Raw genomic sequence first — 12,707 nt, forward strand, 5'->3', positions numbered from 1 at the left:
GAACATGTTATAAATGCCAGTTTGTTGAAACTGAGGTCTAAATATATAGTTTTAAAACTAACATAACTTCAGGCAAAACTGCTTTTTACTGAACTAAGGAAGGAGAGTGGAGTGAACAGGGTAAAATTAAAATTTATAATACAGAAATGTCAGTATGAGGTATAGTTTTCCCACTAGTAAATGGAAAAATAAATATAATTCCTATATTAATATGACCTCCTTATTCAGAATTTAAGTTTAGGATGACAATCGTAGATAAAAGGGCTGTGAATTGAGGCTCACATTTTAACTCATTGCTTTACTCTTTGCCAGAGTTGGCTCAACTGACTCACATTTACAAAGAATGTGTGCTATCTTCTTTCCCTACAGGTGCAAGTGAAGACAATACTGAAGAGATCTCAGCAACTCAGCACTTAACCAGTGATTCAGACAGTGAAGTTTATTGTGACTCTATGGAGCAACTTGGACTAGAAGAGGTATGGGATTTAGTAGTCCCTGGGTGTATTTTGGAACTGCTATGCTTATTTTTAAATAGGCTCCTCTTGATCAGGTGAACATACACATTGAGAGGTAAATGCTGTCTTTCTGTTTGAAATATCGGATTATGTTCTTTTTATTGTCAGTCTTTTACAGCTTGGTTACTGCTGATCTAAAAGCCTTGAAATTTTTGCCCTCAGAGAATTTATTTGAGGGGAAGGGATGAAAAACAACAGTACAAAGAAACAATTGTCAAAAAACCCAAAACAAACCAGTACAAAGAAACTAAGATCCGTGCCCACAAATTAATTTAGGATCTCATAACATATGTAGGGAGCAGAATTCAGCTATTTCTAGGAAACAGGAAGTGTCTTTGTAACAATGAACTTCTTGCTTGCTCTTTTTCTGGCCTGATGAATCCTGTATTTGTTTCTTGGAATAAATAAAGAGTAAGCCTTAGCAGGTGGCCTGTAGGCCAGTGCCTAAAAGTGGCCTAGGTCTAAAGAAGTGGGAGATAACAAGGATTTCTGTGTTCTCTTGTATTCTCTTCAGTCATAATATACAGCTCTGACTTTCATCTAAAAGGTGGGCACCAACTGTGCTGCCATAGTTTTGACTGAATTTGTGCTCCTGCTCATTGTGTAAACTGCAGTCTTAGCTGACTTACTGGCTTGGACCTCCTTCAGAGTTCCAGTTTAAGTGTGGACTTCATAAATCGTACTCAAACACCTTGTTTCCTGATTCTGGAGAGGAATCTGTGGATGATGCACAGGATCAGAAAGACCAGTAGGCACTCTAATATCTCATCATTCTCATGTCTAGCTCTTTCCTGAGTAAGCAGAAAATTCTTTTTAACAAATTTTACCTGGTAATGAAGCGTGTTGGGAAAGGTAATTTGATAGAAGTGCTGCAAGCTGTCTTATCTATGTGATTTCCCAATCATCTTGTTTATTGTTCAAGCTTATTTGAGATTCATTAATCAAAGTGGGTGGGTAATTTGTCAGAGTTTCCCAACCTGCATGAGAAAAGTTCTAGTTCTGCACAAAATAACAGATGTTCAGGTATATGTAAATAAATATACAAGTAGAATTATAGATCAGTCAATTCAAACTAGAAGAGGTTCACTTAAATAATTAAATACAGCTTTTACTTGGAACAGATGTAGCAAGCACTCTGCCCTTCAGTTCTGGTGATCCAGGTTTTTGAACTGCTGTGTGACAAATTTGGGCAGCAGTTTCCATTTCTGTGTCCCTCCTTTTGGTTATTTTGGCTTTTCCATGAAGTTATTTTTCAGCTGAGGTACCCAGTCTGCTTCAACATTTGCTTGTGCAGGTGCTTGTCCTGGCCCTGAACAAAGGGTTGCTTGAGCCACTGTAAGGCTGTGCTGTTGTCACTGTGGCCTGAACAGCTCTTATGCCATCCATTTTTAGTGTCTTCCTGTGGTACCACTGATTTTGAGTGAGAAGTCAATAGAACACTCTGCCTTCCTTTTGTTTGGTGAGAGGTGCAGGTGCAGCCAAGCTGTTCTGAACAGGTTGATAATAAGCAAGGGGATCTCTTTGCCGTGAGCACAGACAGTGCCCGCTCAGGGTTGCCAATGGCATGTGACTTTTGACTGTGTGACTCCTAAATTCGAGTTGAGACCGTTTCACTGTCTAGGAAGCAAAGCAGATTTTACAAGGAAAAACTGCACATTTTCAGATCTTAATGTTCTGATTTAGTGATTATTAAGTATTACTGTATGTCGGAAATATCTAAAGAAATTCCAGTGGTATCACTGTTCTGGGAGTATTTGTTTCAAAGGCCCTTTCAATCTGAAAATGACATTTAGACAATAGTTAGTACATTCTATGGGAAAACAACTTTTCCCCTTAATAGAAAAGTCTTAATTATGGGCAAAATATTTTCTTAACGTGAAAGTAGAGATGATGTTTCTTCCTTTTTGGTGGTAAACTGTCATATTTTACAGAATTTAATTACTTGCTAATGTTAATTTGTAGCCCTTGGAGATCGTCACATCAGCTAAAGGATCTTTAAAGCATTCATCCCATTTCTTGGATGTAGATCACAGTCTTCTGTTAGAAAATACGGATTTTCCAAGGCGCACTTGCATGACTTATGGGAATCTCCAATCTGGAAATACTGGAGAGGGAATAGCTGAAGAACAAGGTGAAGTCAAATGTGGAGGAGAAGATGGCAAAGCCGGTAATGGGGGACCTCACAAGGAGAAAAAAGGTGGAGAAAAAGCAGATTTCTACAGTGTCAGAAGAGGGAGAGGTACTGTGCACACTGTGTTTGTGTTCCCCCTCTCCTCACTGCCGTAAGTTACTGGTGCCTGACAAGAACTTCCCAACATTGTCCAGTAAGAGAGTCATTTATATAGTGCTTCTGTCCTTCACAGTAACAATGGATAACAAAATGCTAATTACAGTGGGTAACCTTATATTCCAGCTGCTGTTGTGGCACCTGGGTTTTTAGAAATGTAATCATCAAAACCAGCCTGTGCCTAAGAAGAGTTTTTTTAGAAGTTACATATTTATTGATAAATGCATATGCATTTATACCTCTGTGGTGGCTTATTTGAAACCATGGAATGGCTGGAAAGATGTGAGTGACACATTGTTTTGTATATTATTGGAATGTTAGCCACACCTTTGAGTGATCCTGATACTATCCATTATCATTCTTAAAACTTAATGATTCTTAATCACATAATAGCTCAGATGTTCAATTTATATTGGACCTCTGCTTTTTTTAATTCCATAATACTTCTAATATCGTCACCTAGGAGCAGCACCATATTCCAGTGATATGATCTGTAAAGTCAAGGATAAAATTATTTTTTCTTGTACAAAACACAAAAAGGCAAAAAGTATTTTATTTGTATATAGCATGCCTTTTGTATGGCACCTATATGTAATCAGATGCAAAAATTCAAAAGAAAATCCAAGTAGAACATTTATGTTTGAAACTATTATGAAAAACATACTACAGTTTAACTATCTCTTCTCTTTTGTTGTTTTACTGAAGTTTGTTACTTGCAGGCAGAAACATGATATGCTAGTTGTAGTTGTATCTAGTTTAAGGGAGTATTGTAGGTTTCAAATAATTACCTTTCCTTGTCTCTGTATTCTTTGTGACAAGGATCACAAGTGATCTTTGTTTTCCAGCTGAAGACTGCCAAATTTAGAACAGACCTACGCTTGATAATAAAACAGATCTTACTGTCTTTTCGCTAGGGCAGAATTTACTGCTGAACTTGTCTGGATGTGAATTAATAGTTTTTTCCTAAATATTTTTGCAGTTCTAGGAACTTCAATGATACTGTCACACTGAGGCTGTAGGGAAGCATCTCATGACATTTCAGTGACCTCCCAGTGCTTCTGAACTGTCTGAATACAACCTGTGATGAGGAGTACCACACTCCTGGGTGGAAACTGAGGGAGGAAAGTGAACTGTTAAACATTTTCAATAGAGTTGGTAGCCCATTCTGTGTTTTATGTTTCTGGTTTTTTTCTCCCTCAAAACAGGGCATAGACTTCAGCCTTTAGGAGACGGTTCCCAGGGTGGCCAGATGGGTAGTGGAGGGGACGGCGAGCGCTGGGGATCTGACAGGGGACCCCGGGGAAGCCTCAATGAGCAGATTGCAGTGGTGCTGATGCGGTTGCAAGAAGACATGCAGAATGTCCTCCAGAGGCTGCATATGCTGGAGGCAGTTACAGCATCACAGGTACTGTTCTTTGTAGTTATTCAATTACTTTTTATGAAATGTCCTTGGACATTTGTGTGCTTTTTCAGATGAAAATTTCAGATGATATTTTCTGAAACTGTGAAGACATGTCAGTTACATTCTGTAGTTTAGTCCAACTTAAAATTTCCTATTGGTATCTACTCTCAGGAACACAATTCAGGACTCTTTTACATGTGAGCAAGAACATGTATTTCAACTTAGAAATTAACCATATATTATTTTACTGATCTCTGATCAGACTAATCTTAGCCATAGTTATTGATACACATTACACAGTCGCTATATATGGAGATTCCATAGTTAATATTAGTAATACATGATCCCAGAGAATTTCTTCATCACTAGATCTCAAAGCATTTTCAAAGGAAGTGAGAAATTATCTTAATCTTTCAGACTGGTGAATGTTTGCAGGCAGAACTTCTGATTCCATTTTTCAGTTAGCAAGACTGATTCTTCACAGCTGTCTTTCCTCATGAAGTAATCCAGCTTTCTTGGAATTTCACATTATGTACACAAGACAGGCAAAGGAAGTCTTAAGTAATTGTAGATATTTACTGATGTAGTGTTACTTTTTCCTTGTTTCAATGGAAATACTGTGTCTTCAGGAGAATAGAAGATGTTGTGAATATAGTTGATTCCGAAACCTGGAAATGTTTGGTTTTGTTTGACTTACTGATACATTCTGATCTACCTGAGAATGAGAGAGCTGTACAAGCAGTATCCTATGGGATGCACATATTCCAAATCTAAGGCAGCTAGGGAAAAGGATTTATTAAAACCATGATTTTGCTGCATCACAGCTATTCCAGAATCTAATGTTTTGAATACAGATTGATTTTCTTTTTTTGCCTGAGCAATATATGAAGAAACAGTAAAAGATTGTTCTCCAGCAGTTCATGCTGTGCTTGCTACCCATACTTAAGGAGAAACAGCAGCTTCTGTTTCACACTTACATAAGTTAAGAAAGACCTAGAAAAGCAGCTGCTTTGTTTTTGTGGAAGCACCACAATAGTGTATGGGAATAGTCTTGAAAAGTTTCTGGTACTTTCATTTTCAGGATTGTATGGAAGATATGGAACAGAGTATTCTCTTTCCTTTATGGTGTTAGACATGGCTGTAGCTGTAGCTCAGGGAAGACTAAAACAGTGCTTTGACTTCAGTATAGAGTAGTGTTGAAACATGTCATCACGCAAATTAAGCTGGTGGGATTTCTGCTCTGGGTCAGAACTGGGACTGGACCAGATTTGAGGAAGTTGCAATGACAGGTTGAACAAGGGAGCCTTCACAAACTGTAAAGAGGTCCAGTAAGTGCACTGACTCATTTTCTAAGACACAAGAGATGTGATAAAAATGCTGTAAAGACTAGTGGAAACATCAGAGGTATGTGGTGAAAGGGGTGTTGCATAGGAGTCGTTTTGTGCATTAAACTGTGATATATATACAGATTGCAGAGCCTTCACAAGATGGAAAACCTCATATTCTTGTTTTGTGAAGCAGAAAAATTTTAATTGAAGTTTCCTTTTTTATACTTACCAGCCTTTGTTTGTATTTAAAGGCAAAATCTGCAACACCACAGTCAAATTACCAGCCCGCCTCCTCTGTCAAGGTAAAATACTGTTTTTACTATTTGTAAAAAGCATTGTGAACTGTGAAAAAAGATGAGCTGAATATTTTATCTCTAGCTCTTGGTATGTGCTTTTTGTATTGTCTCTTCCTTGACTAGGAAATAAAAAATAATCTGTCTGAAGAAATTACTTGATAGATTAATCTTTTCTTCTGGTATTATTTTCTACTTTGGTACTGTAGCATTTGAAGTGATTTAGAATTATACAGGTGGTATTCAATATGTGCACACAGATTGCTGACTGGAATTTTTTTCTGTTTTCCTTAGAAACCGTCATGGTGGCCCTTTGAAATTTCTCCTGGTATTTTAGCTTTTGCTATTGTATGGCCATTTATTGCCCAGTGGTTGGTACATGTGTATCTTCAAAGAAAGCGAAGGTAAAGATGTGCATTCAATACTGTGTTTCACCTGTTTTAAACCAACATATAGTATACTGTGTTACTTAGACAGGGCATAAAATTCTCTGCCTTGAAAGTATTGGTTAATTTGACTTTATATGTGGTAGGCTTTACATGTAGCAACTTAGGCTAAATCTGTGAAATGTGATGCAGGGTAAATAATTTCAGCGAGCATACACAAGTGGGTGAGGCTGGATAGCTTGGAAACATCTCCATGACATTCTTTGATCCCCTTACTCCTGATATCCTCTTGAGCCATTTTCACTGTTTCTAGACTTTCCAGTCCCCTTGTGCCATGAGAAATTTTTTTCCTATCACAACCTTTGTGGAGTGCCACCTGTTTCTTATTTAACATCTACCAGTACCTTACTGTGATATTTTTATATCATCTACTTTGATTTCCTTCAGCTGAAGGACAGTTGTACTCTCATCTTGCCTTTTCTCTCAACTCTCCAAGCATCAGAAGATCGAGTGTTCTCTAGTGGCTGTCTACTTCAGCCTCACACCTGACTTTGTTGGCTCAATGTGCTCTTACCTTTTATGGTTTTTTCCTCTGTCAGTCTGCAGACAGTTTGTATGTGTGTAGATCTTAGGAGAATTAACTAAAATTGGTTTAGCTTTTTGATGTTTGATAGTTTTCATGGTATAGTTTTCTCTCACACAGTAAATCACAGAAACATAGAGTGGTTGAGGTTGAAAGGGGGCTCTGCAGTCCATCTGGTCCAACCCCCCCTACTCTACTAGGGACACCTGGATGGAGCTAGTTGTCCAGGACTGGCCAGTGTTTATCTCTCCTCAGTGGTGCTCCAGTCCTTTAATCATCTTCATGGCCCTTTGTTGGACTCTCTCCAGTTTGTCCATGACTCTTGTACCTAGAAGTGGACACAGCATTCCAGGTGTGGCCTCTCCAATGCTCAGTAGAGAGGAAGGATCACCTCCCTCAACCTGCTGGGAGGATAATGCAGCCTGCAATACCACTGGCCTTTGCTGCAAGGGCAGGTTGCCAGCTCATGTTTAACTTGGTGTCCCCTTGGATGCCCAGATCCTTTTCTGCCAAGCTGCTTCCCAGCTGGAAAGGCCCCAGCATGTACTGGTGGCTGGGATTGTTTCTCCCCAGGTGCTGGACTTGGCATTTCCCCTTGTTGTACTTCATGAGGTTCTTGTCAGCCTGTTTTTCCAGCCAATTGTGGTCCCTCTGGATGGCAGCACCACCCTCTGGCATATCAGCCACTCCCAATTGTGTGCAATGTAGAGATTGCTGAGGGTGTTCTCTGCCCCACCATCCAGACCATTGCTAAAGGTGTTTCACAGGACTGGTCCCAGCACAAACCGCTGGCATCACCGCTAATTACTGACCTCCAGTTAAGACTCCTGTCACTGATCACCACTGTTTGGGCCCAGCCCATGGAACTGTAAACAATACACCGCCCACAAAGGCTGCAAGTCTGCCAGGGAGTCTGGCTCAGAGCTGTCATTGGGAGCGATGGTGTTACTGCTCTGTCTGATGAAAGAGATTGCACTACTAAGGCTTTCAGGCAGTTACACACATTTTGCTCATTTTCTCTACTTGTTAAATGGAGATTTCCATTTCATCAGCAAGGACAAAGTTGGTTTTCTTAAATCAACACAGTTTTTTTTAGTATCTTATGTGAAGCTTTTATGATATTTTGCTAATGGCTCTTGCATGGCCATGTTCTCTTGCTCCCTCTTTGAACAGCTGCTGTTCTTGCAAACCTTTTTTGATATCTGTTCTCACCTCTGTAGCACTCTCAATCCATTCACAGGTTCAGTCAGAAATCAGTTGTTAGACAAGCACCCTCACCAGCAATTTTTCTAATATATTGTCCTAGTGATTCAGAGCTTAGATGAGTAAAAAAATGGTACGTTACTTTTAGTTTGGATTTGTCTAGCTTCAGTTTTCATTCATTGGATTTTCCTAGATCTTTATCTATTGGACAAAGAGCCCATGGTGTGTTTTCCATGAGTACTTTATTGCTATCACCAAGTCATCTTGTGGTCTCTTTCTTAAAACAAATGGAGCAACTGGAATCTCAGTTTGTTTTCCAGTCTTGGGATGATTCTCGGGGCCCTTACCCAAATGTTTCAGTTTTTCAACATTCTTTTTGAGTTCAGGATTCGTACCACAGTTTGTACCACAGTGTGAGACACAGATACAGCACAGCCCCATGTTTTGTTTACTCATTCATGGATTGTACTGAGATGAACTTCAAGAACAGAAACTAAAGAATTTTCTGTGTTCTTCAGCTTTTCTCTCCATTTCTGACAGTCTGCCCATAGCCAGAATTTAAGGACTATCTGCTTCTTCATCACTTCTCCGTCTGGAGTTCCATCTCCTTTAGCAATGCGTGGGAAGTTGATCAAGTACACTCAGTGAGAAAATGGAATTGCAAAAACAAGTCCTTCTTTGTTGTCCCATTGCCAGTTTCAGCTTGTACTCTGTTAAGGTGTGCAAGCTCTTAGGCAACACCTGTATTGTGCCTGTATTGATCATGTCTGTGTACTTTTGGTTTTAAAGTACATAAACTGTCCTGGAGCAGAAGCTGGGAGTCTGAGCTACCACACGAGGTTTTCTCATCCTGCAGCTGTGGAGCCATAACTCCTGAACTCTTTCACACAGTGGAGCAAATTCTATGGAATTGGTGGAGGGACGGCTTTCTGTAACCAACAGCTTTGTGTTTAGCTCATGTCCCTGGGCAGGGGTAGCTCAGCTCTCTCCCAGCACCTCTTAACCTGTCTCCTGCTCCTTTATGGGGAACTTAATGCTGAAAATCTGGGTACTTGTATTGGAGCCTTCACTGAAGAAGGCTTGAAAACCAGATCACAGATAGAAATATATTTTTAATTCAGCTCATGGTTTTAGAACCCTCTAATTGTATGTTTTCTGGAGTCACTGGCAAAACAGCTCTAAAGTGTTGCTGTGCTGTGAGCCAGCACGCCACTGACTGATGTGGTCAGGGACTGTTCTGAGGAATTCCATCTTCAGTTCAGAGTTCTTAGTGACTTTTGTACTTGAAGCCATGTAATGTTTTATCTGATTAGAAATAATTTACATGTAACTTCAATTGATTTGTTTGTTTAGACAAATGAAAAATTGTCTCATATGTGAAGGTACATTAAACTATTTGGTTCCTCTTCTAGAAAACTGAACTGAGAATTCATGGCTTTGCATAAGGACTTCTAGGAGAAGATGGCCCTGGAAAGCAAAGGAATTCTGAATTCTCATAGAATCTCAGAATCTGGGATGATCTTCCTTATGTTACAGTAATAATTTGTACTACCTTTGAGCTAAACATTTAAGGACTAATATTATTGAAACTTGAATGATTCACAGCTCCTAGGTTGCAAATAAATTTAATAATTCCATCCTCAAACCCATACGAACATTAATTATTTTGGAATGTGCTTGTGGATGGGCCTTCAGTAATTACTGGCCTTTGCTGATGGCAGCTGAGGAAGAGAATAACATCTCTGTAAAAGAATAAGTTAAAAATATGTAAAACTATCACTTTAACATAGAAATAATTTTACAATCCCACCTTCCCTGCCTGTTTTTCCACAGGGTTACATAATACCAGGTGAAAGCTCTAATAAAGTATGAATTCAATACGTTGCAAGCTGTTGGAAATATACAATATAGCTCTGAGGAATCTATTGGTTATTTTTTGCTGCTAAACAAGTGTGGGGCATATTTCCATGTAAATTGGTCATAAATGAAGTTGAATCCTTTACTTATCCTGTAAAATTGTAAAGGCGATTTGGGAATTTGTATGTTCTGAAAGTTAGAGCCATTAATAACAGGCAACTGTCAAATACAAGTCTGGAAACAGTGTGTGGTACAAGGGATCCATGTAAAGAGGAGGCTGCACCTTATCTTTTTAACTTTGATAATTGTATTCTTGTTGACAACAGCTTATTTTAACTGAAATACATAGTTTAGGCACAAGGTGCTTTAAAATGAGATGAAAACTAGCTCTCTAAGTCTATCTCAGCTTTTAAAAAGCTCAGTGCTCTCTTAAGTTTTCTGTTGTCAGGTTGTGTTAAATTGAAGTAAGATTTAATCCATTGTGGACTTTTCTCAAGTCACATCTTGAAAAATACCAATTTTTCTCTCTTATCCTTCTACTTACTTTCAAAACAAAACTTTTCAGCTAATTTTGGTGCTGATATTTCCCCCCCAAGTATTTATTAACCAATATACAGATAAGAGTTACAATTCTGTCAAGTTTGCTTGACTAAAGCATGCTTTACACTTGATTTTAAAATAAATTAATATATAAGTTGTCTAAATCTCTGGAAAAGGCAAATGCACTAAAATTAGATTTGACAGAGAACTTAATAATTGCTATAAAGAATTATACCACAACATGGTTAAGTTCTGAATCTTCAGAAACTTCATGATTATTAATGAACTTTCATTCTCCACCTGGACTACATATTATAAATAATTTTTAAGGAAAGTTTTTTTGTCCTTCCTGAAAATCTTTTATAGTTTGGAAAACATTTTTCATACAAGCTATACTGTATAAAAATGTAATCAGAGAATTTAATGTTTGTTTTACCAGAGAAATTTTAATCTCTTTAGTTACATGCAGGGTTTTTTTTTTAGTTACATTTCCCCTCTTCTGATTTTCTTACTGTAAAGCTGAATTAAAAATTAAATAAAATGGTTGTAATCTCTTTGAAGACTGCTGTAACAATTAGATGTGTGCCAGAGATGAGTTTTTGGCATGAGATACCCTGAAAACTCAGGTTTGAACAAAGCTTATCCTGGAAGGGAAGTGCTGCTGTGACCTGAAGCCCTTGTGCTCAAGCTTAAAGTTTCTAGAGTGATTGACTTTTTACTACAAAAGATATAAATCATACAGGAAGGATAGTCTAGCTTGAAGGTCACATGAAAAATAACCCCCCTGTCCTGTCTTCTGCCAGGACAAAGCACCCTGGAGAGCCTCCTTGGCTCAGAGCCATGTTACACATAGATATCAAGCTCTTAGAGATGGGACAAACATTCCCAAAGGTACTTAATCATTAACTTCTCACTGAAATAAATGTGGGCTTGTACTATCCTTGTTATTTATTCATGTTTCAATAAATCAATCCCTTAATATTTTGTATTTTATCTTGAACTTTCTTAATGTTTACTAAATGGTGTACGTTGGATGCTGGGACTGTACAGAAGAGCCTGCTGGCTGTGTCATGAAGAATCGGTCTCAACCTTAGAAGCTGTAATACAAAACAACATCACTTTTATAACAATTTACTTGTAACTCAGAACTGGGCCTCAGCCTCTAAAGGCTATCTCAAACTCACTGAGACTGGAACAGATTCCTAGTTAACTGGTATTTCAGATTAAAGGTAAGGAAAACTTGTGTGGGGTTGTTTTGTTTTGGTTTGGTTTTTTTTTTTAAATCACCTCTCCAGGTACAAAGAGACACAGCTTTACTGTGGAGGAAGTGGCATAAGCAGATCACTGGAGCTCAGAACTGGTATATATTGTTCAAGCCTGTGCTCTCCTCAGGAGGGCTGGCAGTCAAAGCAGTTCTGCACAGCACTGAAACAGCTTCGCCCAGCTCAAAATTGCACTTCTGAAGCAAAGGTCAAGCTGGTTTCCTGCAGTGAGTCAAGCTTCATTTAAAAAGCAGAGGTTAGCTCTGTATAAAACCAGATTGGAGACATTCCACCCACTAAATGTTGATAACAGAACCAAAACAGAGCCAGATGTGTGTGCATGGTGCAGCTGTTCCATGCTCAGGGCCTTGTTTCTTCTCCTCCTCTGCTCCTGTGGCAGCACAGCAAGTGCTGAGGAGATGACCATCTTTTTTTTGAATCATTCTAGTTACCACAGAGGAGGAGGAGGCTCCCAGAAGGCATTACAGGCCAGCTTAGGACTTTGCTCTCCTGCCATTAAGTACACAAATGTAGCTTCTACTAAAGACTGCAGAGAGAGGTTAGCAAGTTATGAACTGAAGGCCGTACACACCTGTACTAGAAAGTATTTGTTATTTCCCTACACAAAATCACTCCTTTTTGAGGTAGCAGGAAACGGAGTTTCCTTGTGTAAAATCCACTTCCCACGTTCCCAGCAGGGTCAAAAGTATACCAGTTTAAAGAACAACAATATTTTATTTAATACAACAGGGGTTTTTTTTAATATATTTACACAAAACGTGCAAAGTAAATTTTTTTGAGAGGAAAAGAATGCATTTCATTGCAAGAGTAACCATAGGTAAACCAGATCATGCTGAAATTGGAATCTCCAACTCAGTAACACAGGGCATTCAGCATCTTGGCCCCTGAACATTGCACTGTACAGGGGAGCCCAACAGCAAGTGAGGGGTAGGAGTAACTGTCCAAGACTGCTATTTCTGTATAACAAAGTGTGACACTGGTCTCTGCAGTAGTTAGATGGACAGGCCTGTGCTTATGGCAGGTAAACTGT

General features: G+C 38.8%; 1 protein-coding gene across 4 annotated transcripts in view; it reads left to right on the plus strand.

Moving 5' to 3' along the window:
• The window catches only part of LOC116798656 (acyl-CoA-binding domain-containing protein 5), a 30,426-nt gene extending 18,789 nt beyond the window's left edge, over positions 1-11,637 (plus strand). For 3 of the 4 annotated variants that reach the window (XM_032711248.1, XM_032711225.1, XM_032711243.1), the window contains 6 exons: positions 370-476; positions 2,478-2,754; positions 4,008-4,207; positions 5,784-5,834; positions 6,120-6,229; positions 9,410-11,637. In XM_032711248.1, the coding sequence (XP_032567139.1) occupies positions 370-476; positions 2,478-2,754; positions 4,008-4,207; positions 5,784-5,834; positions 6,120-6,229; positions 9,410-9,422 (758 nt within the window). In that variant the 3' untranslated portion in view covers positions 9,423-11,637. The remainder of the gene's footprint in view (positions 1-369; positions 477-2,477; positions 2,755-4,007; positions 4,208-5,783; positions 5,835-6,119; positions 6,230-9,409) is intronic. The other variant, XM_032711234.1, reaches the window with a different exon arrangement.
• Positions 11,638-12,707: the final 1,070 nt, after the last annotated feature.

The sequence above is a fragment of the Chiroxiphia lanceolata genome, chromosome 1 (genome assembly GCF_009829145.1).
Source record: "Chiroxiphia lanceolata isolate bChiLan1 chromosome 1, bChiLan1.pri, whole genome shotgun sequence".
Taxonomy (NCBI): Eukaryota; Metazoa; Chordata; class Aves; order Passeriformes; family Pipridae; genus Chiroxiphia; species Chiroxiphia lanceolata.